Source organism: Xiphophorus hellerii, chromosome 19, assembly GCF_003331165.1.
Source record: "Xiphophorus hellerii strain 12219 chromosome 19, Xiphophorus_hellerii-4.1, whole genome shotgun sequence".
Lineage (NCBI taxonomy): Eukaryota > Metazoa > Chordata > Actinopteri > Cyprinodontiformes > Poeciliidae > Xiphophorus > Xiphophorus hellerii.
This window is the reverse complement of record NC_045690.1, coordinates 234,700-262,102: the sequence shown is the minus strand read 5'-3', so window position 1 is coordinate 262,102 and position 27,403 is coordinate 234,700. Positions and strand designations below refer to the sequence as shown.

Genomic DNA, 27,403 nt, shown 5'->3' with positions numbered 1-27,403 from the left:
AACTCACATTTCAGATAATACGACTTAAAGCTGCATTATGTAACTTTTATTAAAAATATGTTTTCTACATGTTTGTTAAAAGAGTACAAGACAAATGAAAAGATCGATTTCTTCCTCCTCCTCCCTTACATGCTGTGAAATGCATCGCTCCCAAACAAAAACAACCAATCATATCCAGGAGGAGGTTGATTAATGCTGTCAATCAACCTCATAAAAGTGTTGCTAAATGTGCTGTGATGGAGAAACAACATAATATTACAAGAAAACTATTTATCTGCCGTCATTTTTCGCCAAGCTGAATAGCCTGAGCATTCATGTCAGGCTCTGCTATCTGGAAGAAGCTGCAGCGTAGCAGAGAGAAAAGGAGGGAATGAGCAGCGCCACATTCCCGCCTGATTGACAACGCGAAGACCGGCCTCCTGGCTCTGATTGGTTGTTTCTAGATAGCACGGAGCAAAGGCAATCAGCTGAATTATTTTCATAGATTATCTGCCTCAAGCTATACTGTCATGACATTTTGGACAAATTTGTAAAAAAAAATCTATATTTTTTATGAAAGTTACATGCTGCAACTTTAATTTTTTTTTATTTTTTAAAGATTTTTGGTCAACATTTAAACTTCTTAGGGTTGGCCAGTCTAGACTCAGGGTGGTTCAGAATAAATAATTAGTATTTTTATTTTCGAGTGGTTGCCATGTCCCCCTCTGTTCCCCCTTTTGGGGGCGCCACTGCGTTCTCTCTGAAGACCTTACCGAAGTCTCCCACAGTTTTTTTCACATTATGTCCTTAATATTCCAGCTGATTCCAGCTGTTCATTTTCTCCATATTGACAGAAGTCTCTCTGATGACGTGGTGGTTTAACTCATGCGGTGCCAGCGGCCCCCACGGCCCGACCCAAGCCCAGTGCGACAGCACCTACAGGAACAAAAACGTCAGCGTCACTGTGGGGAAGGAGGGCCCCCTGAAAGGAGTCCAAATGTGGAAGGTTCCTGCTACCAACCGATACCAGTGAGTGAAAATGAAGAACAAACATTTATCTTTTTATTAGACACAAAAACACTTTGTTCCTATTATTGGAAACACATCACATACTTTATTTAAATCTGAGGTCCAACAGCAAACCCATTTACCTTTTTTAGAATAATGTACATAACAAAATTAGCCTAAATTAAGGCTAAGAGTTAATTTGTGGCAAAGTTTGAGTCACTTTGGGTTTATTTCAGGTGATGCCAGGAAAGAAAAAATCCAAAGACGTGACATAATTATGTTTTTTTTTTTTTACATGTTTTTGTGCTTTTAGAAAGATAAAAGAAAGAAAAAACATCACCGGTTTCATGTTGTGTAGATATATGAGAGTGTGAAGGATTTTCCACTTTTCTCCAACTGGATGCTCTCAAATCCTGAAATTCAATCTCGAAAATATAAATTAAAGAGATTATGAATACTCTTTTTTTTCGTTCAATCAGTCAAAAAAATAGAAAAAAATACTTTAATAAGAATCAGTGCTGCAACTAAATCCCTATTAATTATGTGTATATTTTATAACCCATTTTACCCATGATTTTTTTATTTTTTCATGAGATTTTCAAACAAATAATTGGTAGTATTAATAAGTGAATATATATATGTCAGGCCTAACTATACTACACATTTTACCCCCAGATTTACTGCTATTAGTTACCAAAAAGTTCACAAACTTCTGTTCTCCATTTATATGGAAGACTGATGTTAGTAAAAGTATGATTTCTACTCTGTTGTTACCATTTATATTTGTTTTTAATGACCTAAAGGTAAAAAACTGTGATCCTATTAGTCATACTCAAAATAATTAGCTAGTTTTCCACTAAATCTAATTTGTCATTAAAGACTTATCTTCATGAGAGAAAGCATGAGGTAAGAACAAAAATTAAAGGAGAACAGAAAAGGTTTGTAGGTTAAATTACACAATCCCCATGCTCTGTATTTGTAGGTAAAAAGGTTAAGACAATCTTCAGGGTAAAATATTCTTTATTTTGTGTCTGTGACAGAAATCGTCTGCACAGCTGTTTGCTAGGTTTGAGCCAAAGTGTAATTTCTTTCTGAGTTTAATCCCTTTGTGTCTGCGATCTCCCTCAGTATCTCAGCGTACGGCGCTGCAGGCGGAAAAGGAGCCAAAAACCACAACAAACGCAACCACGGGGTGTTTATCTCCGCCATATTTCCCCTGGAAAAAGGAGAAATACTTCACATTTTGGTGGGACACCAGGGAGAGGACGCCTGCCCCGGGGTGAGTGGAAAAGCTGACATGCGTCCGTTCAGAGGACAGACTGCAGGCTGACCCAGATACAGCGCCTTCTCCTTCTCCTTAAGTCTAATTCTCATCTTCCTACGGCAGAGAAATCCACTTACACAGAAAATATGTCTGGGAGAGTCGTCTGTGATCGAAGACAACCGCAGATCTGAGACCAGCACGGAGCGTGCAGGTGGAGGCGGCGGCGGTGGAGGAGCCACCTACATCTTCAAGGTGGCACAAATCATTTTACTCTCTCATGTTGTGATTGTTTGTATGTGGTGGACTTCTAAATTACTTTCTGCGTCAAAGTATTATTTTGTAAATAATGACACTTTAATGCAAAGTTGGCACTTTTAATGGACTTTTAATGCAAATTTTAGAGCAACTTTGCATTAAAAGTGTCATTATGTACTGAATGACACTTCATGTCACCAGTCATAAATATTCATAAAGACTCGTTCATGTTCATGACAGTGTCATGTCAGTCTTATGCCCACCCGTCAAATAAAGTGTTACCAATCAACCTAACAGGTTCCACTTTTAAAAACAAATAATATAAAACTTTCACACATTTTATGTTGATCATGCAGGCAAATAAATGGAAGTCCGTTACATTGATTTGACTTTTGTGTTTTATTAAGGCAAATGTCTATTTTAATGTCCTGTTCTCACTAAATGTTTTTGAGCAGAATTCACTGTGATGTTTAATAAAATTCGTGAAATTTTGTTAATGGAATTTGAAACATAAGTTTTAATTATTTTAAAGTAAAATAAGTCATTATCTTTACTTGATTTTATGAGTGAAAACAATGGAGAAATGTGTGCTCTTTAAATAGATGAGATTTTTTCCTGTATATTATGAAATAATTATTTGGTCTAAGTTAAAACTCACAAATCAAGATTAATGAACTCAAAAAACAATTTTTAGACAAGTTGTTTCTTCTTGTTGTTAAATCAACTTCATGAACTTCCATTTCTGAGTTAAAACCAAAACAGTTTTCTTGTTGACTTAAAACTTTATTTTACAGGCAGTAGGTGGAATTTAATTTTCAAGTTAAACCACCTTGAAATGTTTTGCAGTGCAGAATAGATGTAGACTTACTGGTTTGTTGTTCCAGATGGAGGGTGGTGAGCTGGTTCCTTTGCTGATTGCAGCTGGTGGGGGAGGAAACGCCTACCTGGAGGACCCGGAGTCCAGTCTGGACCAGATGCCTCCAGAGCAGTTTGAGAACAGCACCGCAGCCCGCGGTACCAACGGTCAGACTGGAGCAGCAGGTAGACCGCCAATTAATCTGAATTTTATACCTTTAAAAATATTTAACGTTATGAAAAATGAAAAAAGGGAAAAGCCACAGTCATAACAAACCTGGGTCAGTGCATTGGGTCAAAATCAACCATTTACTGCATTTATTCTGAGTGTTTTTGATGATCCACACCTGAACTGTAAACAACCAAGATCTTATATTGAGCAAAGAAGAGAGCAACCACTTCCTTCCTACATTTCTTTTCAGCACAACATAAAAATGTTTTATTACAATCTCTGAACTTTATCAATTCATCTTCATGTTGTGTGTTTTTCTCAAGTCTGTGCAGCTGTTTGGTCTCATTATCCTGGGCTATCATTGCATCATGCATGACTGAATGCTCCTACATAAATTATTAAATATTGCTCCTGCTGAGGTATACTGACACACAGCGCTGAGCCATGCATGGGAAATACTAAAGCAACTGAAGAGCAAACAGAGTTGGGCTGAAAAGGCCTCTCCTGTTTGCATCAGCCTTGCTCTATTGTCCTATGCAGTAAAAGTAAAAACGAGTAAAAGAGCAGACGGGTCCCACATGCACCCATCTCTGCTCACATTCTCTCAGAATCTGCTGATTTTTGACATATTTCACTGATCTCAAGTTTCCTGCTGTTTTATCTTTTGATTCCAATCTTCCTTTCTAGGGTTTTATCAAACCAAACAAACAGTTTTAATCCACTTCAGTAGTTTAAACAACTTGTTTTCTTGATGTAAACTGGTAGTTAGCAGAAAACACAAAGGGGAAACAATTTTTTTTTGCCTAACCTAGTGGATATTTCTTAAAACTGCTGCAGCTCCAGTAAGTTTTTACAATTTATTAAAAAGGCTACAGTTAAACACTTTTTCTTTAAGTATATCGGCTAAATAAAGTTTTTGGTTTCTTGTTAGAAAATAGTGACTGATGCTTTTTTGTCATCACACCGACAAACAAACAAAAAAAGAAAAAAATTAAAGCTCCGGCTCTGTAACTTGTGGTCACATCTTGCTGAAATATATTCAAAAAAGATGATTGCTTCTTTTATATCAATATAAAATGTAATTTTCTCTTATGACACATTTATTCAACCAAAGCACAAAGAAGCTGATTCCTCAGTGAAAGAAAAACTCTCACTCTCTGATTGCCTCCATTGCTGATTTGGTAAACATTCACTAACCAGGAGTAGAAACAGACAAAGAGGCGAATTTTGCAAACCTTCAGAGTTGGGTAGGAACTAGTTACATTTACTCAGTTACTTCTACTTGAGTATTTATTTTTTTTGAAAAACTGTAATTTTTTTTTTTTTTTTTACCTTGCTGTATTTTTTACTCTTACTTGAGTAAAGTTTCTGGATTCTCTACTTCACTGTGAGTAACTTCACTGAATGAACAACAATATTTTTTATTTGTTTTTTATTGTTGTTTTGCAGATTTTTTAAAGTATTAGATATTTAAAAATCTAATTTTTGAATATTGAGTTTTTGTTGATCAACAACAAAAATATTACTGTTGTATAAAAAGAAAAAGTATTAGCAATTTTTTTACTCGAGTAATTTTACCATGATTTATCGCTACACTTACTTGAGTTCAATTACTGTGAGTAACTTCACTGAATGAATAAATCTGATATTTTAAACAAAAATTCACCAGACAGACACCTGTAGTTTTTGTTAAAGTTTCCTACATTGAAAGAAACTGATTTGGAAAATTTATTTCATAGCTGTTATTTATGTAAATAATTTTTCTAAAATACCAAAATTTTCACATTTTGCTTTGTTTGATGTAATCCTTTACCATTAATTGACATGTTTTGATTAGTTATTTAATACCTGATTTGCCTTTTTACTAAATTATTTTTTACTCTTGGCAATTTTTTACTTTTGTTTACTTGAGTAAAAATATATTGAAGTACTGTTACTCTTACTTGAGTAAATGTTTTGGGTGTACTCGTTGAGTCATGAAGGGTTTTTGTTTCCTGAAAGGTGGAGGAGGTGGTTGGAAGGACATCCTCAGTCTTCATCAGAGCGCCGGCAGATCACTGGTGGAAGGAGCAGTGGGCGGGACTTCCTGTCCGCTGGCTCTGTCAAAGCTCAGCTGGTCAACGTATGGCGGGTTTGGAGGAGGAGGAGGAGCCTGCACAGCAGGAGGTGGTGGCGGCGGATACAGAGGTGAGCAGAGCCTCTATTTGAGTATTTTTTTTGTTTTGTGCGTTTTTCATCCGGATGAATAAAAACATCTCAAATCCCTAGCTATTGACTGGCAGTCGATGGCTTTTGGTGTCTGATAAATGAGTCATTCCAAAAACCTCCCAGTTGTTGTCGTTGCCTAGCAACCTAAGCAGAGTAGCAACCCAACCTGAGCACCAGGACTTTTAGTCAGCTGGTTTCTCTATACGCTGTACAATGGCTGCTGGAAAAGAGAAGTGTTTTGTTGTTAACTTACCATCCAGAAACCACTTGCTGCGTTTTTGTTGGTTGTGCAGGGGGCTCTACTAATGCTTTTCAAAGATGTACAGTTGTATAATAGCGCATCTGTTTGCAGCTATTTTCATGTAAAAGTGTAAACATTGATTTTGGGGGGGCGTGGTCAGCTGCATCTTATTTGGATTTAAAGCAACAATATGCGCTAAAACAGCTCAAAATGCAGAACGAAGCAGATAAAAATTTTATCTAAGAATGATTTTGAGCAAAAAAATGCAATGAACATGTTTTGCATAGGCCATAGACCACAGAAGCATAATAGATCACCTTTAAACTGTCCTTCCATGTCACAATTAAACATTAAAGTTACTGATTGCATCATCATAAAACTTGGAAAAGTTTAAGGAGTGCAAAAAAAATTCAGCAAAGGAATAAAACAGATGGAAGCGGAGAACTGAGAATTATTAATCTGAATGATTAATGTACCAAGAGGTCAGAGGTGGAAAATGTTTGCGGTTGTAAGAAAATGAGACGGGCAGGGGGACAATTAAAAAAACAAAAGCTGGTTGTGAAATGGAAACTGGACGTTTAATTATTACGACAGCTTCTGTACTGAAGCTTACATTTTAAATCTAATAGTCTCACACCATCTGAACTTTCTTCTTCACAGGAGGCGACGCTGCACTGACAGATGACATCACCGCCGACGGCCAGAACGGCGTTTCCTTCATTCATCCGTTGGGAGAGATTTTCTTACAACCTTTGGCAGGTGAGACACAAACTGACATCCTGCAACTTTCTAAGAATAATAATAATAATAATTAGTATTCATTTTTATTTATTTCTTTATTATGTTCTTTTTGTCTGTCCTAAAATGAAACTGAAGAGTCAGAATCATAAAAAGCGATAAAGTCAATGCATATCTAAATATTAACAACGAAACCTTGCAGAGATAAGTTGATATTGAGTGCATTTATTCACCAGAGTTTCCTGGAAACACTTAAATTGCAAATATTAGTAAGTGGAAACAGAGGCAAAGCTGGCATAAAAGGCAGCAGGTTAAAGAATGTCACAAAGCTGGGAAATAAACTAAAAATTGTGTGGCACTGCGGGCGACCGTAGGTCCCCGTCTTCTGTGATTACAGCTGTAATTATGCCAACGTTCCCTGATAAGTGCAGAGCTACAGATAAGTTCAGTCCGAAATGCTGGGAGATAATAAAAAAGTGGTCATAACTGTACAGAGAGATAGAAGAACGTATTTTAAGTCAATAATTCTTGAATATTAAATAATAATTCCACTAGTTCTACTGGCAGATTTTTTCATTTAAACAAGAAAAATGTCTTGTTAAAATCTGCCGATGGAACTAGTGCAATTTTGATTTAATATTCAAGAATTATTGACTTAAAACACGTTTTTCTATCTCTCAGAAAAGTTACTTTTGCCTTATATCAAGTGTATTAAGAACGAGTAAAAAAAAAGATAATATTTAGTGTTTTTGCAGTGTAGCGACTACAGAAATTGAGCGGGTAAAACTGGAAGTTTTTACAAAAATATTTACGTATATTTTTTCACATTTTTTCTTTAAAAAAATAAATCACAGTTGTATATCCTCTCCTGGAAAACCACCAATCTGAGTGCATATTTCAGAGAAACCCAAATAAATTCCATTCATACTGACGGTTTGTAAATAAAAACTCTTTGTAGAATATGGAAAGACTATTCCAGCATATATTTTAAAGAACTTTCTTGTTAAATTAGGATTAAAAACCAGTCCTGTGAACCATTGGGAATTCTTTTACACTAAAACATTTGAAGGTGGTTTAAATTGAAAATAAAATTTAAGTCAACAAGAAATTGTTTTGGTTTTAACTCAGAAATTAAAGTTCATGAAGTTGATTTAACAAGAAGAAACAAGTTGTCTAAACATTGTTTTTTAAGTTCGTTAATCTTGAATTGTGAGTTTAAACTTAAACCAAATAATTATTTCACAATATGCGAGAAAACAACTGCCTTCACCAAGTTAGAGCACAAATTTCTCTATTATTTTTACTCACAATATGAAGTTAAGATAACGACTCATTTTACTTTAGAATAATTTAAATTCTTGTTTCAAATTGCATAAACAAAATTTCTGATCTGACAATGAATTTTCTGAAACGTCACAATGAATTCTGCTCAAAAACATTTTGAGTGAGCAGGACATTAAAATAAACATTTGCCTTAATAACAAGCAAGAGTCAGATCAATGTAATGGACTTCCCTCTCAGGATACAGTAAATATGCCGCTAAGCATTCTGGGAAATAGTTCCCACTCCTGTCTTTTTCTTCTGTCAGTTTTTTAAGTGCTAACCTAAAATCTAATTTATTGAAACTAAAATTAATAAAAAGTTCACACTACTTACTGCTGTAAGTTTATCTTTCACAAACTCACACATTCAGATTAAAAATCTAAAACTTGTTGAATTTATTTGACTTAAAAGAGTAGAAGATAGTAGACGCAACTAAATGCGGCTCACATGTTTTACAGTGTAGACAAATGTTTTGGTTAGATTTTGTGTTTTTGCAGTGTGCAGCTTAAACTTGATGTTTGAGGGGTAAAATAAAAAAATATTATGTAAACTGAATAAAGTTTAATTTTTATTAACAGTTTATTGGTTAATAAGAAGTCCAAGGCATTTTAGAGCCTAGAATAAGGAGTTATAGCACTTTAAGTTTCTCTATAAGGGGTAAGACTAGAAAAAGGAAGACAAATTTAATTAACTGAGCCAACTTTGATCCCTTCTGTAACATCAGAACCTAAAAGTACTTTTTGCAGTGTATGTGTGCCTGTTCGTCTGTGTTCATTTAGGTTCAAAATCTAAAACTCGCTAAATTTATTTGACTTGGAGTGAATGATTGACTTGGAGAAGATGGCAGACACAACTAAATGCGGCTCAAATGCTTTACACTGTATGTCCCAATATGTGAAAATAAACTTTGTATATGAAGTTTATCCTTGCAGAAGATTTTCCTGTGAAAGTAAACTCATTTTATCAGTAAAATCTGAAGCACGCAGCAGCGTGAATGTATGTCGAATGTTTTTATGTTGAGAACGGTGGCCATCTGATTCTCATTAAGTCCGGCTGAGGAACAGGAAAGCGGTCGGCTAATTCGCGGCCTCGTGCAGCCGGTTGCCCCCGGCGCCGGCAGACGGACGTCCTTCCTCCCCTGAAAGACGTTGTTGTTCTGCTGAGCGCTGCAACCAAACACAACGACTGGATCAGCAACATAAAACGCCTCATATGAAAAAAAGCGGGTCGTTATCATGATAATTCAATTTGAAAACCAATATGTTTATCTGTCATGTGGTCCAGTTGTCCTCTTGTCTGTAATTTAGGGTGAAGTTTATAATACGACACAAGACACAAGCTTATTTCCCCCTCTGTTGGTGGAGAAACAATGAAGCTCTGTTTTGTTGTAATTTTAGATTTAAAACGTCTATGAATGCATGTCACTGGGGATGAATGGCAAATAAAGGCAACACAAACAATTAGTAGTTTAACCTTCAGAGGAAATTTATTTTTAAAGAAATGACTAGTTATAAAATGCAGCAAGAGGTGAAATATATTCAGAAACGCTTTAAATATTTATATAACATATATTCATTTTATGCGTCCATTTATTTCGTAAAGTAAATGGACACATGGGTATTTGATTTCAATTATAATAGACTTTTAGAAATTATTATAATTATTAATTCACAGATTAGCGCATACAAAAAACATTACTAACAAACAGAAGTATGTAAAATTAGAGAAAAGAACAAAAACATTTAAATAAAATAATAACAGTACATAATAAGTTTTATTTGTAGCCACCTTTCTCGACACTCAACGTCACTTTACATAATTTAACATAAAAACAAACATAAAATTAAAATACATAGTAAGATTAGGTACAAAATAAGATTTAAAAAGACAATGCAATTGCAATCAAAGGGTGTCGGCTATTTGAAACAGATAAAAACAAATGAAATTTAAACATTTTAAGACAGATTTTTTGACATTTTTTGTAAATTAGGACACATCCACATTTATTCACATTAGAATTGTAAAAAAATCTTACAGTTTTCCATCTGGAGAATAAGAGAGCTGATTGGAGCCTTCAGAAAGGAGATTGCAGCAGTTTACAACTGTGCAGAAAATAGTCTAGAAGTAAAAAATATTTTTTTTACATCTCAAACATGACCCTGAAGACAAATTTACCCCAACAGCAGACCGAAAGATGCTAAATGAACGCTCCAAAAACCCTGAAATAAGTAAGAACACGGTTTAAAAATGTTTTTTTTAAAGTTTCTTATCTACGCTAAAATACCTGCGTCTGTGATTGCCAGAATTTGATCATATCTATACGGATTTTACCGTATATGCCCATATTTTACAGTAAATTAGAGGGTTTTTTTTACAGTGTATAGCTTACATGAAAAGAAATTCACTGATAAGTTCAGTTAAATATCTAAAAGATAAAAATTAATTCATTCTAACTTAAGCAAAATAATTTTTGTTGGCAGAGGTAAAAAATATTAACCATTAATATGCAACCATTTGTTTATAAAATATAATAAGATCTGTGCTTTTATATGACAACACAACTATATTATTATATATAAACCAGTCAGTAAAATAAAATAACAAATCATTTCCACTTAAATAACTTTAATCCCACATTAAGCAGTAAGATTTCAATATGTTCTTCAAATTAAAGTATAATTTTTTTTTATGTGCACAGAATTATATTTAAAGTAAGTCAAAAATGATTTTCTCAAGAATTTTGTAAATATGTACTAAGAATTTATTTAAAAAAAACAAACCCCAAAGGTAACAGCAAAGTTATGAATGCTACAATTTACACATTAAAAGGGTCAAAGTAAATTTTTAATGAATTAGAAAACAAAATAAATTGTTATCTAAGCTGTTTGATATCCTTGTATATAATAACTATTAATCCCCACTTGAAGCAGGCTGTCATGGTGGATTTCAAATATTCTGCAACCTGATCGCTGCAGCTCCCACAAACCATGTTCACCACTCATTTATTTATCTTTTTTACTATTTTTCTTTGGACTGTTTTCATTTTTTGAGCTAGCTGTGGAGTGGAAAAACCTCATACAGGAACTCCAAACCACTGGACCTCAGAGCATCTGTCGTCATGTTTAGGAAACAATCGGAGAAACGGGCAACATCTCAGATAAAAATGTAAAACCAGAAGAGAAACAATGAAAACAACATGCAGCTGAAACCACCAAGCATATTCTGGAGAAAGAGACACATAAACACAGTTTCTCTCTGTCCGTCATTAAATCAGACTTCAGATTCCAAGGATAGTTAAGATTAACAAATTAACATCCATCTTTATCCCTAATTTCTACTCACTTTACACCCAGTTTAGCTCATAATAACGTCACAGCTTGTTAATACACAGCAGACTTTCTCCAAGCTGCTTTTGCTTTGGTACAGGTCTGGTGTTTATGACGGACTATTAGGGGCAGGCTAAGAAAAAAAGATTTAAAAAATAAAATAATGTTTTAAAATTATGAAAATAAAGTTGTAATAATATGAGAACAAAGTCAATATTTCAAGAATAAAGTCATAATATTTTCAGAATAAAGTTGTAGAAGTAATACAAGAATAAAGTCAAAATAATATGAGAATAAAGTTGTAATAGTATGATAACAAAGTCATATTACAAGAATAATAATGTAATATTTCCAGAAAAAGGTTGTATGAGAATAAAGCCAAACTAAGTCTAGTATAAAGTCATAACAATAGGATAAATAAATTATAATATTTTCAGAATAATCGTAATATTAGCAGAATAAAGTTGTAGAAGTAATACAAGAATAAAGTCAAAATAATAGGAGAGCAAGGTCATAATATTACAGGAATAATAATATAATATTACCAGAATAAAGTTGTAGTAAACACATCAGTAAATACTTAAATCTGTTGTGTTTGCAGATTATGTATTTACTTATCTGTAAAACAAATACGATAGTTTAACTTCATAAGAGGCTCAACATTCTTCATTTTACTGGAATTGTTCGATATGCCAGAGTTCTCAAAATATTACAACTTTATTCTGGTAATATCATGACTTTATTCTCATATTTTCATTTTATTTTTCTTATCCCGGCCTTAATACTCCGTTGTAGGCTCTGGACTGTTTCAGGTTGTTTTATTCAGCGCTCTGGACACAAGCAGGTATTTAATCTGTGCCGTTTTTTCTCAGGTATTTAATCTGTGCTGTTTTTTCTCAGGTATTTAATCTGTGCTGTTTTTTCTCAGGTATTTAATCTGTGTTGTTTTTTCTCAGGTATTTAATCTGTGTTGTTTTTGCTCAGGTATTTAATCTGTGCCGTTTTTGCTGCTTCCAGCCATGGAGGGTCACGGTGAGTGTGAGATCAAGGTGGAGCTGAACTGCAGCCACTGTCGGACGCAGAGCTGCAAACGGGAAGAAGACACTCATCTCGTCCTCTGCCTCTGTGACGACGATGAATTCCTGGCCAATGACAACGTAACGTGTGTCAGTGCTGCGGGTGAGATTTTACGGCACAAGCACACAAAAAAAATTCTACTGCAAACATCTTAGTACACTTAAAATAAAAAAAACTAACAGACAAGTAAGTTTCCAGCAAGATATAAGAGCAAGATTTAGCGCAGCTCCATCTAATGCAGGGGTCTCAAACTCCAGTCCTCGAGGGCCGCAGTCCTGCAACTTTTTTTTTTTTTTTTTCGCCCCGCAAGGGGTCTTTTTGTGGGCTCTAGTGTCCCTTTTTCAAAGTAGGCTGACAGGAAAGGGGGAAGAAGAGGGGAGAGACATGCGGTAAACGTCGTCGGGTCCAGGAGTCGATCCCGCGACAGCCGCGTCGAGGCCACGTTGCCTCTGAATGTGGGTCGCGCTAACCCCTCCGCCACCACGGCACGCCCCAGTCCTGCAACTTTTAGATGTGCCTCTGCTGCACCACACTTGAATAGAATAATTAGGTCATTAAGGCTCTGGAGAACTGATCTACACAAGGAGGAGGTAATTAAGCCATTTCATTCCAGTGTTTTGTACCTGTGGCACATCTAAAAACTGTAGGTCTGCGGCCCTCGAGGACTGGAGTTTGAGACCCCTGATCTAATGGATGCATAACGTAACCCCAGCTTCTACTGTAGCGTCTATTCTATGCGCCTTATAATGCGGTGCGCCTTATATATGAAAAAAGTTTTAAAATATGTCATTCATTGAAGATGCGCCTTATAATGTGGTGCGCCTTATAGTGCGGAAAATACGGTATTATTTGTTTGTTACTTTTTATTGTATTTGGCTCAAAATAAACCTATAAACTAACAAGCAAAACCTTTTTATTTCAGTTTCTCCAGCCCCGCCAAGCCCTGTTCCTCCAGGCCAGCTGTCCACGTCGCTGATCCTGGCTGTCGTCGCCTCCATCATCGTCAGCGGCGTTGCTCTGGTCTGCGCCGGCGTCATCCTCAGTAAGAGACTCCTGCAGCTCTGCGCTCAGGCGGTTCCCTCCTCCTTCCACCGGCTGTGAGCGCGTGAGCTTTCAGACGTTACTAACAACTGGAAGGGCTGAGAAACTTTGAAAACAACCCTTTCAGTGGCCAGAAGATTAAAGGAGCGGAAAGCTTTTGCTCTGAGTTAAAGGATGCCAACAGTCTGAACCTTTTTATTACAGCATGTCAATCTGCTGATGCTCTCTTTTATGTTGACTCAATGTAAATACAATCCAAAGAGAATTGAGGAGTAAACAGCAGATTAAAGGGTGATGATTAAAAACCAAAGTCTTTAGTGCCTGTAGTTTAGCGATTGTTCTGATGAAAGCATGACATGCTATAAATGTCTTTAAAGCAGAAAGCTTTGACATTTAACTGCGAAGAGTTTCCTGGTTACGTACAACCTGAAAATAAACAGCAGTAAATGTCATATGTGGAAAAAATAATCATGATTATCAGGACGTAAAGATTAGAACCAAAGAGTAAAGGCTGACTTCTCACTTGTTTTGGAACAAGGAAAATGAAACTGAAACCTGAAAATGTGTTACAGAATAGCACTAATTGCACATTGTGATGTAGTGTTTAGGAGAGGGAGTGGCAGAATATTAAAAATATATATTTTTATGTTGGGGGTTATATCTGGTCAGGTTAGACAGTATATTATATTAAAAAATTGCATAAAATTGTTTTTACCATAACAGGAATCTGACTTTCAGCAAATATTTTCTTGTATTTTGAACTTTTTCATATAACTAGAAATTTGTTAGATTTTGGGGGGATTTTATGTGATTAAGCCAACAAATGGAAGTACATAAAATCCAAAAAATATGACATGGATCTATATCCAGCATCATACACTGCAAAAACACAAAATATTACAAAGTAATTCTGTTTAGCACACTTCAAATAAGACAAAACTAGCTCACAAGTTACATTGAATTTCGTTTTACATTTGTTGTTCTTGTACTTTTAAAAACTTTTTTACACAATTTTCTGTTCTACAGTAAAATAAGATTCATCCTGTTTTAGCTAAGTATTCAGTTTGTCTTTATTTTAAGTCCTAAAAGCACAAAAAGTGATAGATCTTTAAAAATAACACATTTCCTATAGTAGATATATCTTAAAAACTGTAAGTTGTCTGTTTTATTTATTTATTTTTTTAAGTTTTGACCTTTGCGGCTCAAAACGAGTTTTATTTGGCCGACCTGGGAGTAAAAATGATTATTTAGAGTGTAGAAATTGCGGACTCCTGTTCTAACAGGACAACAACCTGAAACATGGATCAACATATGTCCTAGTCAAAGCCTTGAAATAAAAAGTTCATAAACATTCTCCATCCAATCTGAGCATTTCCAAAGAAAAATTAGAAAATCATGTGGATGAAAAAGCAAAACCTGTCAAAGCTGAAGCGAAAGGTGGTTCTTAAATACTGAAATGCATGACATGCGTTCCAGATTTTTATTTATAAAAGATTGTTTTTTCTTTCGCCTTATAATTAAACATTACTTTGTGTTGGTCTATCACACAAAATCCATTCAAAATATAATTCTTTTTACAGCTGGAATGTAGCAAAATGTGCCAAAGCTCAAAGGATATGAATACATTTGCATCGCACTGTAAATATTCGTCATGACACGGACTTATAAAACTCTGATTTCACAAGCTGCTACGCAGTAGAGACTTTTATGAAGTGCAGATTCAGCTGTGCACAGAACTCCATGTGCAGTAAAATAGGACAGTGGGGGATTATTGGGAAAATAAGACCAACTTTCTGACAGCTGCAACATGAAACTGGGAAGGGAGAGCCTGAAGTTTGACTCGTCTGATTCTCAGAGGAGTGATTTTCAGGTTGCATGAAAAGCAGGCTCTCTCTCTTGTCCTACTAACAACCTGGGTGAATTTTAAGCAGCTCTGCTGGGGGAACGTCTTTCTGTCTGTTTTACTTAAACTTACAGCCTACACTGCAAAAACACACAAAGTATTTCTGACCTAGTTTTTAGTGCAAATACATTCACATAAAATATTATAAGAAAAGTTACATTTAAAACAAATAAAGACAACAGATTAAATACTTATAGACGTCTCGAAGCAAAACTGTGAAATTTAATCCAGATTATGTATATTTTTAATGGAGTTTAACCTAACAACTTGCAGCTGTTAATGGATTAAAATTGGCTTGAGGGGGAAAATCACATCACACTTTTCTGTTTTTATTTTGCAAAAAAACCCATCATGCACAACTACATTTTCTGTAAAACACACAGAGGTTTGCGTTTGTAACACGGCAAACTGAGAAGTACCAGACCAAGGTTGTTGTTTTTTTAATTAGTCTAATATGTTTATAAAAATCATTTTATGAATAAAAAGAAACTCATCCTTCATTTTGTTCAGCTAAAACTGGAACAATTGGAAATTAAAATTAAAAATGGGTTGAAGAGGGCTTCAGGAAGAGGTGTTTGATTGAAAACTGAGTGTTTGAGTGATGTTTTTAACCAGCTGCATTGTGGGTAAATCTGTGCGCCTGTAAGTAAATAAAGCAGGGAGTAAATGACAGATATTTCTTTAAAGTTTTGAGCCGTTTTATGAATCAGTAGCTGTTAAAAGCAGCAGGAAATCCTCACGTTCCCTTAAGCTTTATGGTGTCTCTCCACCTGAGCTCTCCCCCATGCAGGGAGGTAGTCTGTGCCCTGGGTGCTCCTCCTCCTCCTCCTCCTCCTCTTCCTCTTCCTCCCGTCCTGCCTTTTCCTCCTCATTTCACCTCCTTCCCGTCCTTACCTCCACCCCTCCTCCCGAGTCCCCAGCATCTGCACCGGGCGATGGCTCGACGGCTCCTCCTTCCCCGCACGCCACTCCCCCTCCCTGGCAGACTACCAACCTGCATCGGGGACGTGGGCTGCCCCTCCACGGCGGGTGAGTCCAACCTCACAGGGACAAAGGCGAGTAGGAGCGCTAACCGAGGAGAAACCATTCCACATCAGCAGCTCTAATGCTCTATACACTGAGAAAACACAAAATATTACCAAAATATTTGGTTTATTCTAGAGGAAATATCTAAACCATGTGGCCCTACAGATTCTAGACTAAACACTAAGTGTACTTAAATCTTAGTTTTTATGTGTTTACTGCCAAATTATATCAATCAGTTCCTCCAGCTTCTTGCGAATTATCATGGAACTGCATCACCAAATCCCTGCACTTTTTAGCGCTAATACATAATTGGGAGTTTATTGCAGATTTTTCTCAAAGGTGCCTCATCCTCAGATTATAGGCGCCTATTCAGCGAGTGATAAAAAGTCACATTTACTGTCATAAATAAGCACAAATATTTCCAAATTAGTACCACAAACACTTTGATTTTTATTACAAAAAATCATGAAATCCTGGAGGGACTGAAAAGATGTTTAATAATAATATTGCATTTTAAGAATTCATTGATATTTTTAACAGTTTGTGAACAGGTTTTATCAACACATCCTGGCACAACCGGCCGTTTAAGAGCCTTCATGATCTGGATTTGACCCAAAACGAAAATGAATTTGACACCCCTAATCTAAACTAACTTAAAAAGCTCCTATCTCTTGCTGAAAAGTTACTTGTAAGTTAGTTTTGCTTTTATTTCAAGTGTAATGAGGTATTTGGACTAAAATCTAACCAAAACAACTTGGTAGCATTTTGTGTTTTTGCAGTGTATTTGATGTTAAATTGGCTTGATACCCTCCTGTGTCTCTACGACGCGGCTTGATTTCTCCTTGCGTTAACGCTCCTACCCGGGCAGATCAGAGGCTGCCTCTGCAGCTCTGGGCTCCCAGAGAAAGTCCGGGCTTGGACTTTTCTAAAAGCTCCGAAGTAAAAGTAACAACGTTTATCGTCTGGTTCTGCTTCTGTCTGCAGTGTGGCACCGCAGGAAGAACGACCTGCATGCTGTAAGGCGGCGTCTGCAGAGCCCAGAGTACAAGCTGAGTAAGATCCGCTCCTCCACCATCATGACCGATTACAACCCCAACTACTGCTTCGCAGGCAAGGCCGCGTCGCTCAGCGACCTGAAGGAGGTTCCACGCAAGAACATCACCCTGCTCAGGTTCTGATCCACACACCAACATTTTGGGGGACAGGTGCTCAAGTGGGAAATTTTTGATTGCTACTTTTGGACAATTGTCTTAATCTCACACACTCACAAGAAAATACATTCTTTTTGCTTTGAAGTTAGCTTAAATTATGCAAAATTCACATGTTCATGTGTTTCTGTAGATCTCTGCTGCTTCTAAAAACAACTGATTATTTTTAGTTTCAGTTTCTTATAAAAGTTTTTGTTTTGTTCTCTCAGGGCTCTCGGTCATGGCGCTTTCGGTGAAGTCTACGAGGGACAAATTCTTGGAATGAGCGCCGATGGCAGCCCCATGCAGGTGGCAATAAAGGTCAGCTAAAACCGAAGGTTTATCTTTGATAAATCCACATGGACATGCTCCAAAAAACAACAAGTTTTTAGGAAGAATTTTGTAAAACAAAATCCCAGTTGTGCACCAACTGAGTGAATATTTGTCAAGATATCCACTCAGGTCCAGAGCAATGAAAGGGGGAAGTTGGTCTCTGCAGGATGTTGCCAGCCTTTCTGCGCTCTGCTGATTAGGTTCTGTTATCCGGACTCCTTTGACAATAGCAGTAATGCTGCTCTGATTCTGTCGGCTGCAGACGCTTCCAGAGATTTGCTCCGAGCAGGACGAAATGGACTTCCTGATGGAGGCTCTGATTATGAGGTGAGCCTGGCAGAACATTTACCCACTGAGGTGAAAGCTTTATCACTCACTTCACGCTGCGCCGCTACATTTTAATGTTGTTGTTTTGTTTTTTTTTTACAGTGCACTGATTCAGTATTATTACTATTATGGCCAGAAATAATCAACTAACTATAACTCTAATACAAAGTGTAGTCATCCTTGTAAAATATAATCAAGACAATGATAATTTGTTGGTTTCTGACCAATAACTATCAACATTTTATTAAATTCAGCTAATTGAAATAATATGAAAGCACCTTTCTGTTTTATTAAGGGATTCTGTTCTTTTCCGACTCATTGACATTATTTACTTTTCCAGAGTTACCGATTTTCTTTTAATTAAGACAAAACCTTAAATATTAAGACAAAGCCGTAAATATTTCAATATTTACAAATATTGAAATTTGTAAATATTTCAATATTTACAAATTGAAATATTATTGCAGCAAAAAATGTTTTTGCGTTCTCTTTCCTCCCTTGAATATGTAAAACAAAAGTTTGAGATTATGCTTCATGCTGTAATTTTTGTACATAAAAATAAATCAATTTCATAGTAAGTATAACCACATCTACCCAATGACTTTTACTCAAATTAACAAAAGTCTTCTTTTATTTACTTTAATAGACTTTGACTAAACACAAGAAGTGTTTTCTATGGCAGGGCCATTGTAGATAGAAAAAAGGAAGAAATTTCCACCAAAAACCTCAGAAATGTTTTTGATTAATCTCAGAAATTTTCAAGAAAAAAAATGTGGACATTTCTGAGCTCCAAAAGTCAAAAGAAAGTTTGCGAGAAAGAAACTCAGAAATGTTTGACTTTTGAACCTTCCCACATTTCCAACATTTCCACGTTATTTCTAGAAAAATTCTGAGATTAATCTCAAAATGTATAGTTTTTATTTTTTGGCAAACTCCGCTCCCCCGTAAACAGGCCTCATAGTTTTCAAGTGACCAACATTTTGTCTTTGTTGATAAGAATCAACAAAATAATCAACAACCTGGTTTCCTGGGGTTTTTTTCCCAATCAAGCAAGTAAGAACTATCAAACCAGACCTTTTTTAAGTTCAATTAACAACTTTGAAAAACTTTGTTCAACGTTTGAACAACTTTGGTCCAAACTCCTGTGAAACGGAGCGGTGCCGCTTGAATGTGGTGATTTATTTTGATCTCACCACAATTAGCCCAATGTGTTCATCCAAACTTTAGAATTTTATTTTTTCCCCTTTATAGATTTAAAAAAGGTTGTAAAGGTTACATGTTAAACACATTTTTCATTTTAGTCTAATTTTTTTTACACCAGAAATGTATATTTTATATCCATTTCATGCTTTGATTTCAGGAATTGAGCAAAATCATTTATATAGTCCTTAATAAAGCTTCTGCTCGCACTTACCTCTTCTCAACCAAACGCCTTTTTTTTCTCCACCTTTTGTCCTCACAGTAAGTTCAGCCACCTGAACATCGTGCGCTGCGTCGGCGTCAGTCTAAACATCCTGCCTCGCTTCATTCTGCTGGAACTGATGACCGGCGGAGACATGAAAAGCTTCCTGAGGCAGAACAGGCCGCGAGCGGTACAGCAGCTCTGCATGGTTTTTATCTGTACGTTTGGCCCATGCTGATCGGAGCTGTGCCGTTTTCAGGGGCAGACCTTTTCTCTCACCATGCGGGATCTGCTGCAGATGGCCAGAGACATCGCCTGCGGGTGTCGATACCTGGAGGAGAACCAGTTCATCCACAGGTCCAGACTCATGATCAGTTAGAGTAAAACTCAAACCAAAAAAAAATATTATTTTCTGTCATATTTTGATAAAACAGACGGGTAAGGAAGGTTGCAGAGGAGTAATGAGTCTTGTCAGAAGTTTCTATCCACTCCTAAATATTTGGTTAATTTTTATCGATTCATCTGAATCGCTCTTTTTATAAGCAATTTCACAAAAAAAGTAGTTTTGGTCTAGTTTTTAGTGCAAATATCTTACTTCTTCTTTTACATTTTTCTTTTTTTACAAGAAAAATGTCAGAGAATATTGCCTACTAGCATAAGCTAATGCTAATGTTAGCCACAAAGTGTAAAGAAAGTAAAACTCACCTTCGTATATGTGAATGTATAACAAGGCGAACATCTTAAAACCTTTCTCCAGATTACTTGTTGGGGCTTCGGATCGATGTACATCATTAATTGTTACCTTGGACAAACACCCAGTGTAAAGTGGCATTTTCAATAGACCGGAAACAAATGTGGAAGCTGACGTGCAAAGAGCCCATTGCTTTGCTACATTGTATTTTTATTTTTAAACTTCTGACTGCATTTGTTGTTTTCTCAGAGACATTGCTGCCAGGAATTGCCTGCTTACCTGCGCCGGGCCAGACAGAGTGGCTAAGATCGGAGACTTTGGCATGGCCCGAGACATTTACAGGTTTGAATCTGCGAGATCCACTCTGATTATGCAGCAAAGCACCATCATGTGTTTCCGGGGAGCAAAAATTATCCTGATGGGGGCCTTGTTGGAATAATTGGAAACTAAATCTAATTTTCCCCACAATTGGGCCAAATGTGGAGTACATGACCTTGTGCTTCAAACTGATGCTAAACAGAGAAAACTGTTTTTCTCAGGGCGAGTTACTACAGGAAAGGTGGCCGGGCCATGCTGCCAGTCAAATGGATGCCACCAGAGGCCTTCATGGAGGGAATCTTCACCTGCAAGACCGACACCTGGTATGCAGGAATGCACTGAGCAACACACCTTTATGTCAGGTTGATTTAAAAAAAAGGTTACGCAAAGCTGAAAACTAATTATGTGAATTATTTTAAACCGAGTTGCATTGTGTTACTGGAGTTTGTAAACATATATTATTGATCTAACAGGATTATTTAAATACATTTAATTCCTTGAAGCTGCAGTATGTAACTTTTATTTAAAAATATGTTTTTTTGATTATTTAAATGACACCAGTCAAGACAAAATGAAACGGATAATCTGTGAAAAGATCAAGCTCTTCCACTTGCTCGCAAAAACAACCAATCAGAGCCAGGAGGAGGGTCTTAGCGCTGTCAATCAACCGTGTGGAGACACTGCTAAATGTACTAACAACGGAGAAACAACTTACCAGTTCAGGAAAACGGTTTATCTGCCATGCTAACTAAGATTAGCATTCATGGTAGGCTCTGCTAACAAGAAGAATCAGTAGCATAGCAGACAGCAGAGAGGAGGTGGGTAAGGCACGGGGAGCAACATGTAAACAAGCATGATTGACAGCGACTAGACCTTCCTCCTGACTCTGATTGGTTGTTTTTAGTTAGCAGAGGAGCTTAATTTTTTTTTACCATACTGTCAGACACAGTAAAAGTTTTAACAAATATTCTTTTTAAAAAATAAATAAATTAAAGTTACATACTGCAGCTTTAAGCTTTGAAAATTATTTTTATTTGCCATCATGAGTGCTGGCTGCACTTCTAAATTTAGGAAGTGGCTTAGATTAATTGGTTTAATCCCTTTAAAGATTCTCATTATATTTCCTGATTGAACCTTTTATTCTGGCATAAGAAGTGACAACTTTTATAAGCTACTCAAACTTACTTCTGATTTCTTTAATGCCTAAATGAGGAGTGAAGCTGGAAAAGTTTCTGAAATCAAAACAATCCTCCCATTGATGATCTGTGTCTCCCCCTGCAGGTCATTCGGAGTACTGCTCTGGGAAATCCTGTCTCTGGGCTACATGCCTTACCCCTGTAAAACCAACCAGGAGGTTCTGGAGTTTGTCACCAGCGGAGGCAGAATGGATCCGCCAAAGGGCTGTCCAGGCCCTGTGTACGTTTAAGATCTTTCCAAATGATTATTAAATCTCTTGGTTCCAATTTTAGTTCATTTTTCCTCTGAAAAAGCCTCAAGTTCAACAACGTTTGACGGTTTTTGTTTTAATTTAACCTTAGTTCATAAGAAATGTCAAATTTTATTAGGTCTAAATAAATAAAAAAGTGTGAAGTAGAATCTAATTTACTCTTAATACAGCGGTGTCCAAAGTGTGGCCCGGGGGCCATTTTCTGGTCCTTGAAACGATTTTGGTCGGCCCCCCAATCACAAGTCAAGAAAGGTACAAATTTGATAACCCCAAAAACTTTGGAAATAGTCTGTTTTTCTTTTAATAATGCAACCGTTTTTTTTTATGTTTTGGATCATTAAGGATTTATTGTTTTCATAAATATGTTATTATCAATTTATTGAATTTTGTGGCACGCCAGTAGTTTAAATTTCCCAGTTTTGGCCACAGGGGCAAATAAAATCCTGAGAGTTGAATATTATTAAAAAAGTGTTTGTTTCATGGTCAAGGCTTGTACTTAAATCAGAATTACATGCTGTGCTTGAAAATCCTCCAACATGGCTGAGTAAAAAACATTCCTTTAAAGAAGAGCTGGCCAAAATTCCTCCACTTTAATGTAAAACACTCATAGCCAACTGGAGCATTACTTAGTGGCAGATTATGGTGGAGAAACAGTTATTAGGTTTAGGGGCAATTATATTTTCACACAGGACCAGTTTGGTTGGGATAGATAGAAGCATTTAAATGTGAAAAAAGGTAAAAACAGAAGAAATACTTTACTTTTCAAAAGCACTGTATATTCTGAAGATTTCAGTATGAGGAACAAGAAGTTTAAAATCATAAAATGATAAGAACGAAACATTTTGAGTTTAGTTGATCAGTTGGCGTCTTTTGTTTTTTAGCTACCGGCTTATGACCCAGTGTTGGCAGCATTGTCCTGATCACCGGCCCAATTTCGCCACAATCCTGGAGAGAATTAAATACTGCACTCAGGTACATCTCTTCCCCTAAGCATATTACTTGTTAGTTTCTTTTCCTCTGAGGTCGTAAGGCAAAGCCGCTCAGACATTTTAATGTAACTTCCAAAGTTGTGCATTTTAAATGATGAATATATTTTTAGCAATCTATTGATTGTTCTATGAGTCTCCACCATCCATCAATAACTTTACATAGCTAGCTAGATAGCGTGATGTAGCTGAAATACGATAGATAGATAGATAGATAGATAGATAGATAGATAGATAGATAGATAGATAGATAGATAGATAGATAGATAGATAGATAGATAGATAGATAGATAGATAGATAGAGTGGTGTAGCTACATAGCTAATTAGATAGCTATGTAGCTTTCTATTAATCTAGCTAGAGTGATGTAGCTGAAATATGTCACTCTAGCTAGTTAGATAGCTATGTAATTACATAGCTATCTAGCTATCTACAAAGCTAGCTATTTAGCTATGCAGCTGTCTATCTAGCCAGCTAGCTAGAGTGACGTCGATAAAGAGGGCAGGTACCTATCTTCAACTATCACTGTTGGTTCCAGTAGAACATGCATAAATATGCATTTGAAGATCTGCTTCATCTATCAAGGTAGCCAGCTATCTGGCTAGCTAGACTCATTACTAGATGGATGGATGGATATTTAGATGAAATAATTAGATCTGCATGTATCATTTTCCTCTCAGGACCCTGATGTGATAAATACCCCTCTGCCTGTTGAATATGGCCCCAACACAGACGATGATGGCGGAACGGTGATGCGTCCCTCTGCCCCCAACTCCACCAGTCTCACTCCTTTACTGGTGTCCCGCCCTGTTTGCAAGGACTCACCCTCCCAGCTCGGTTTCTCCCCCAAGGGCTTCAGTCCCCCAGTCCCTCCACCGCAGCCCACCAAACCTCGCCTTCTGCTACAGAGAACCCAACCGGTCCACCAGGAAGTGACTTCCTGCTGTGAAATGCTGGAGCCATCCTGGGCTGAAACTGTTCCTGCTCCTGGTTTGTCATCCGTAGCAAACTCTCTGCATCCGGAACCTCCTCATCACCGTCCCTGCTCCAGAAACAGCTCTTCCTCGGGGAGCCAGAGGCTGAAAAACAAGACCAAGAACCTTTGGAACCCAACATACGGCTCCTGGGTCCTCGAAAGCTTTCGGGCGAAGAAAACGCTGGCTCAAACTCAGTCTATGCCGCTCTCTTGCAATTCGACTGAGGAGAACAACAAAGCTGTTTGCGACGGAACCAGCAGCACCTACCTCAGCCCAGCTTGTCAAGTCCAAGCTGCCCCAACCATCTTGACAGGAGGCAGCTCTAAAACCAGGTTGGACCTGGCTAAACTCCACAGCTTCCCCTGTGGGAACGTCAACTTTGCCTATGATGAGCAGAGCTACGAGGCAGAGAGCCTGCTGCTGGCGAAGCCCAAAGCCTCAGAAGCCATCACATGCAGCATCAGTCCACCGAGCGTCTCACCGGGAACCAGCCTGGGTCTGGCGCTGGGATTCAGCACCGCCTCAGCCTGTATGCCCAAACTTCTGCTGAAACGCCACGCCAGCTACGGACACGAGGACGTCAGGAGGCACGCTAAAACAGAGAAGCTCAGCCGCGACCGGGACTCTGGCTTTTCTCTGTCTGAGGACCTGAGTGTCGCTCACATCTAGAAATCAGCATGTGGCAACAGACTTTGAATCTGATGAAATACGTCAGCTGGACGATGAGCTCTGCAAAGATTAAATGACTGCAGCTCCTGATATGCTGGAAACCCAATGAAATGCTGACATTCACACAAACACATCTCTGTACCTTAAAGGTGACCTATTATACTTCCTTGAACAGGTTATGATTGGTCTATGGCCCATACAAAACTTGTCCATTACATTTTTTGCACCAAATCATTCTTAGATTCTTAGAATGATATGGAAAAGGCTGCAAGCAGAGGCACAATTACACCACCGTACATGTTTGAAAAGCAGAAGTGGAGCCTCCTGCACAACCAATAAGAATGTAGCAAGTGGTTTCTGGATGGTAAGTCAACGACAAAACACTTGTCTTTTCCAGCAGCCATTGTACAGCCCATACAGTTGCTAGGTAACCGCACAGTGCCTGTCGATTGCGACTCGACATTCGGGAGGTTTTTGAAACAACTCACTTCCCAGACACCAAAAAATAACTATTTATTTCCAAAAAATGGCTCTGTGGATTTTTTAAGTGCTTCGAAGCAAACAGAAGTGTAAAAACATGCAAAAAATAAAGTTAGCATAACAGGTCGCCTTTCATACAGAGTCCGTTGTGTGCTTAGCGCCCCCTTTTGGGCTTCTGGTGCAGAGGTAGCCAAACACTGATGCTGAGATATTTTCACTGCTACCTTGTTATCTTTTTATCCTGCTGTAGTTTCATGAATGCTTTGACAGAAGTGTGTTCATATTAATATCTGTTTAACCTCAAGCGAAGGACTTTTTAAAGAAGATTTGTTTTAGGAAATACCGACATCTAGTGGCCAAAAAGGAGATTGCTGCAATCTAGCCCCAACTTTGACTGATTGATTTTAATCTCAACACAAATAAAAATACCCTAAAAAAAACTAGCAGCATCATGGAAAAAGTTAATAATTTTTTTTTATAGAATAGATTAAAAAAATAGATTCCAAACAAAGTGCAACTTTTCTTTCTTTCCTTTTTCTTTCTTTTTTCTATTGCTTCATTTTGCTACCTTAAGTTACTTATTGAGAAAATTTATTTTTTATGTTTAATTTTAATCAACATAAACACAAACTTAATTTCTTCTTATTTTTACGTTATATAAATTACAAGCTTCCTTCTCGCCTCCTTTCCCTTACATAATGTGAACTTTTGAGAACTGCAGTCACATCTTTTTACTCTTTCCCTAAAGATTTTTTTTGTCATTTTTTGATCCATTAATGTTTCAGATAATGTTATAATCAGAAAGAATAAAGTTTATGAAAGCAACGCTACTTAGATCTGCACCTGGGTTCATATTTCGGTGCTTTTCCTCCTGTTAAAACCCTTTTTCACCTCCAGTCAGACGTTTACATCCACTTGTTATCATCAGGGATGTCCACCTAATTCTGAGCTTTTAATTTCTCACATGAAACTGTGATTATTTAAAAAAAATTAAAAAGTTAAAGTTGATATTTAAAAGCTTAGTACACCCTAAAAATGATCAAGCATGGTAGTGGTAGTATTATTCTGTGGGACTGTGTCACTGCTGGTTTTACTGGTGCCTTGAAAGAATGTCAAGTCAACTTTATAATTACTCAAACAATTTAAACATTGTTTTTAAAACTTCACATTAGAATGTTGGCTTTGACCGGAAATAACAAATTTATTCAACCATTAATGAAATATATTTAATGAGCTCCTCCTTCTTGGCTCACTGTTCTGTAATTTACAAATTAATGGCTGGACTTTGACTAGGACTTTGCAGCTGTGAACGTTTTAATTCCTGCCGTTAGAAATGTGGAGGGTGTAACACCTGCGATCATCCAGCAGGGGGCGGCAGGTGTTCATATTTTAACATGACGTCAGTATTTTTATTTTTATTGTCTGTTTATCTTTTTTGTACCACATTTTAACTGTAAACTGCTGTAGTTTTTGTTGACTATTTTTATTATAAGATATTCAAAACTGTTTCAATTGTCTCATTGTAATTTTTAATTATTATTAACAAAAACCCTCAAAACAAATTAATGCTGCAACTGAGCAGAGATTAATTTACTTATAATAAAAATATTTTTAATGTTTTTTTTTTCCTAGTCTTGGCCAGTAGGCGTCTCTTGTTAGCTTAATGCAGCTGTGAAAATCTTTATTTTTATACTCACCTCTGTACACTGGACTAACCCTTTACATTTCGTACGTCGTTTTATTGTTAATGTTGACACTGTAGTGAATCACTGCCATTTACCTTTTGAATTTTTTGTTTTATGTGGCAAATTAATTAGTTTTATCATTTATAGCCTCAACTGTTTCTCTCATGTATGTTATAATTTGTTGAATTTTGTATAAATTGTGCTCAGGCTTGCTAATATTAGTGTCTTAATTTACAGCTGCTGACTCATAAATAAAGTATATAAGAATCTGTAAACGTGCCGGTAAATCCCTTTCTACATCCCTTTCTTCTTTTAAAAAACTGTTAAATAGATATTTAACTATTTAAAACATGATCTTAAATGTAGGTGTGATCCTAATAATATCAAATATAAAGTGAATTCAACCTGCTGGTTTTATTTTCAAGAAAACAAACCAAAAGTCAATTTTTATTTTTAATATATATACTGATTTATTTTATTTCCACA

General features: G+C 36.7%; 1 protein-coding gene across 1 annotated transcript in view; it reads left to right on the top strand.

The window, feature by feature from the left end:
• The window catches only part of LOC116709588 (leukocyte tyrosine kinase receptor-like), a 42,974-nt gene extending 15,782 nt beyond the window's left edge, over positions 1 to 27,192 (top strand). The window contains exons 8-25 of the mRNA XM_032548224.1: positions 834 to 1,008; positions 2,116 to 2,266; positions 2,375 to 2,503; positions 3,391 to 3,547; positions 5,535 to 5,720; positions 6,643 to 6,741; positions 12,387 to 12,548; positions 13,369 to 13,488; positions 17,401 to 17,587; positions 17,834 to 17,924; positions 18,199 to 18,263; positions 19,726 to 19,855; positions 19,925 to 20,022; positions 20,606 to 20,698; positions 20,896 to 20,997; positions 21,956 to 22,090; positions 23,003 to 23,093; positions 23,787 to 27,192. Of these exons, the coding sequence (XP_032404115.1) occupies positions 834 to 1,008; positions 2,116 to 2,266; positions 2,375 to 2,503; positions 3,391 to 3,547; positions 5,535 to 5,720; positions 6,643 to 6,741; positions 12,387 to 12,548; positions 13,369 to 13,488; positions 17,401 to 17,587; positions 17,834 to 17,924; positions 18,199 to 18,263; positions 19,726 to 19,855; positions 19,925 to 20,022; positions 20,606 to 20,698; positions 20,896 to 20,997; positions 21,956 to 22,090; positions 23,003 to 23,093; positions 23,787 to 24,752 (3,137 nt within the window). The 3' untranslated portion in view covers positions 24,753 to 27,192. The remainder of the gene's footprint in view (positions 1 to 833; positions 1,009 to 2,115; positions 2,267 to 2,374; positions 2,504 to 3,390; positions 3,548 to 5,534; positions 5,721 to 6,642; positions 6,742 to 12,386; positions 12,549 to 13,368; positions 13,489 to 17,400; positions 17,588 to 17,833; positions 17,925 to 18,198; positions 18,264 to 19,725; positions 19,856 to 19,924; positions 20,023 to 20,605; positions 20,699 to 20,895; positions 20,998 to 21,955; positions 22,091 to 23,002; positions 23,094 to 23,786) is intronic.
• Positions 27,193 to 27,403: the final 211 nt, after the last annotated feature.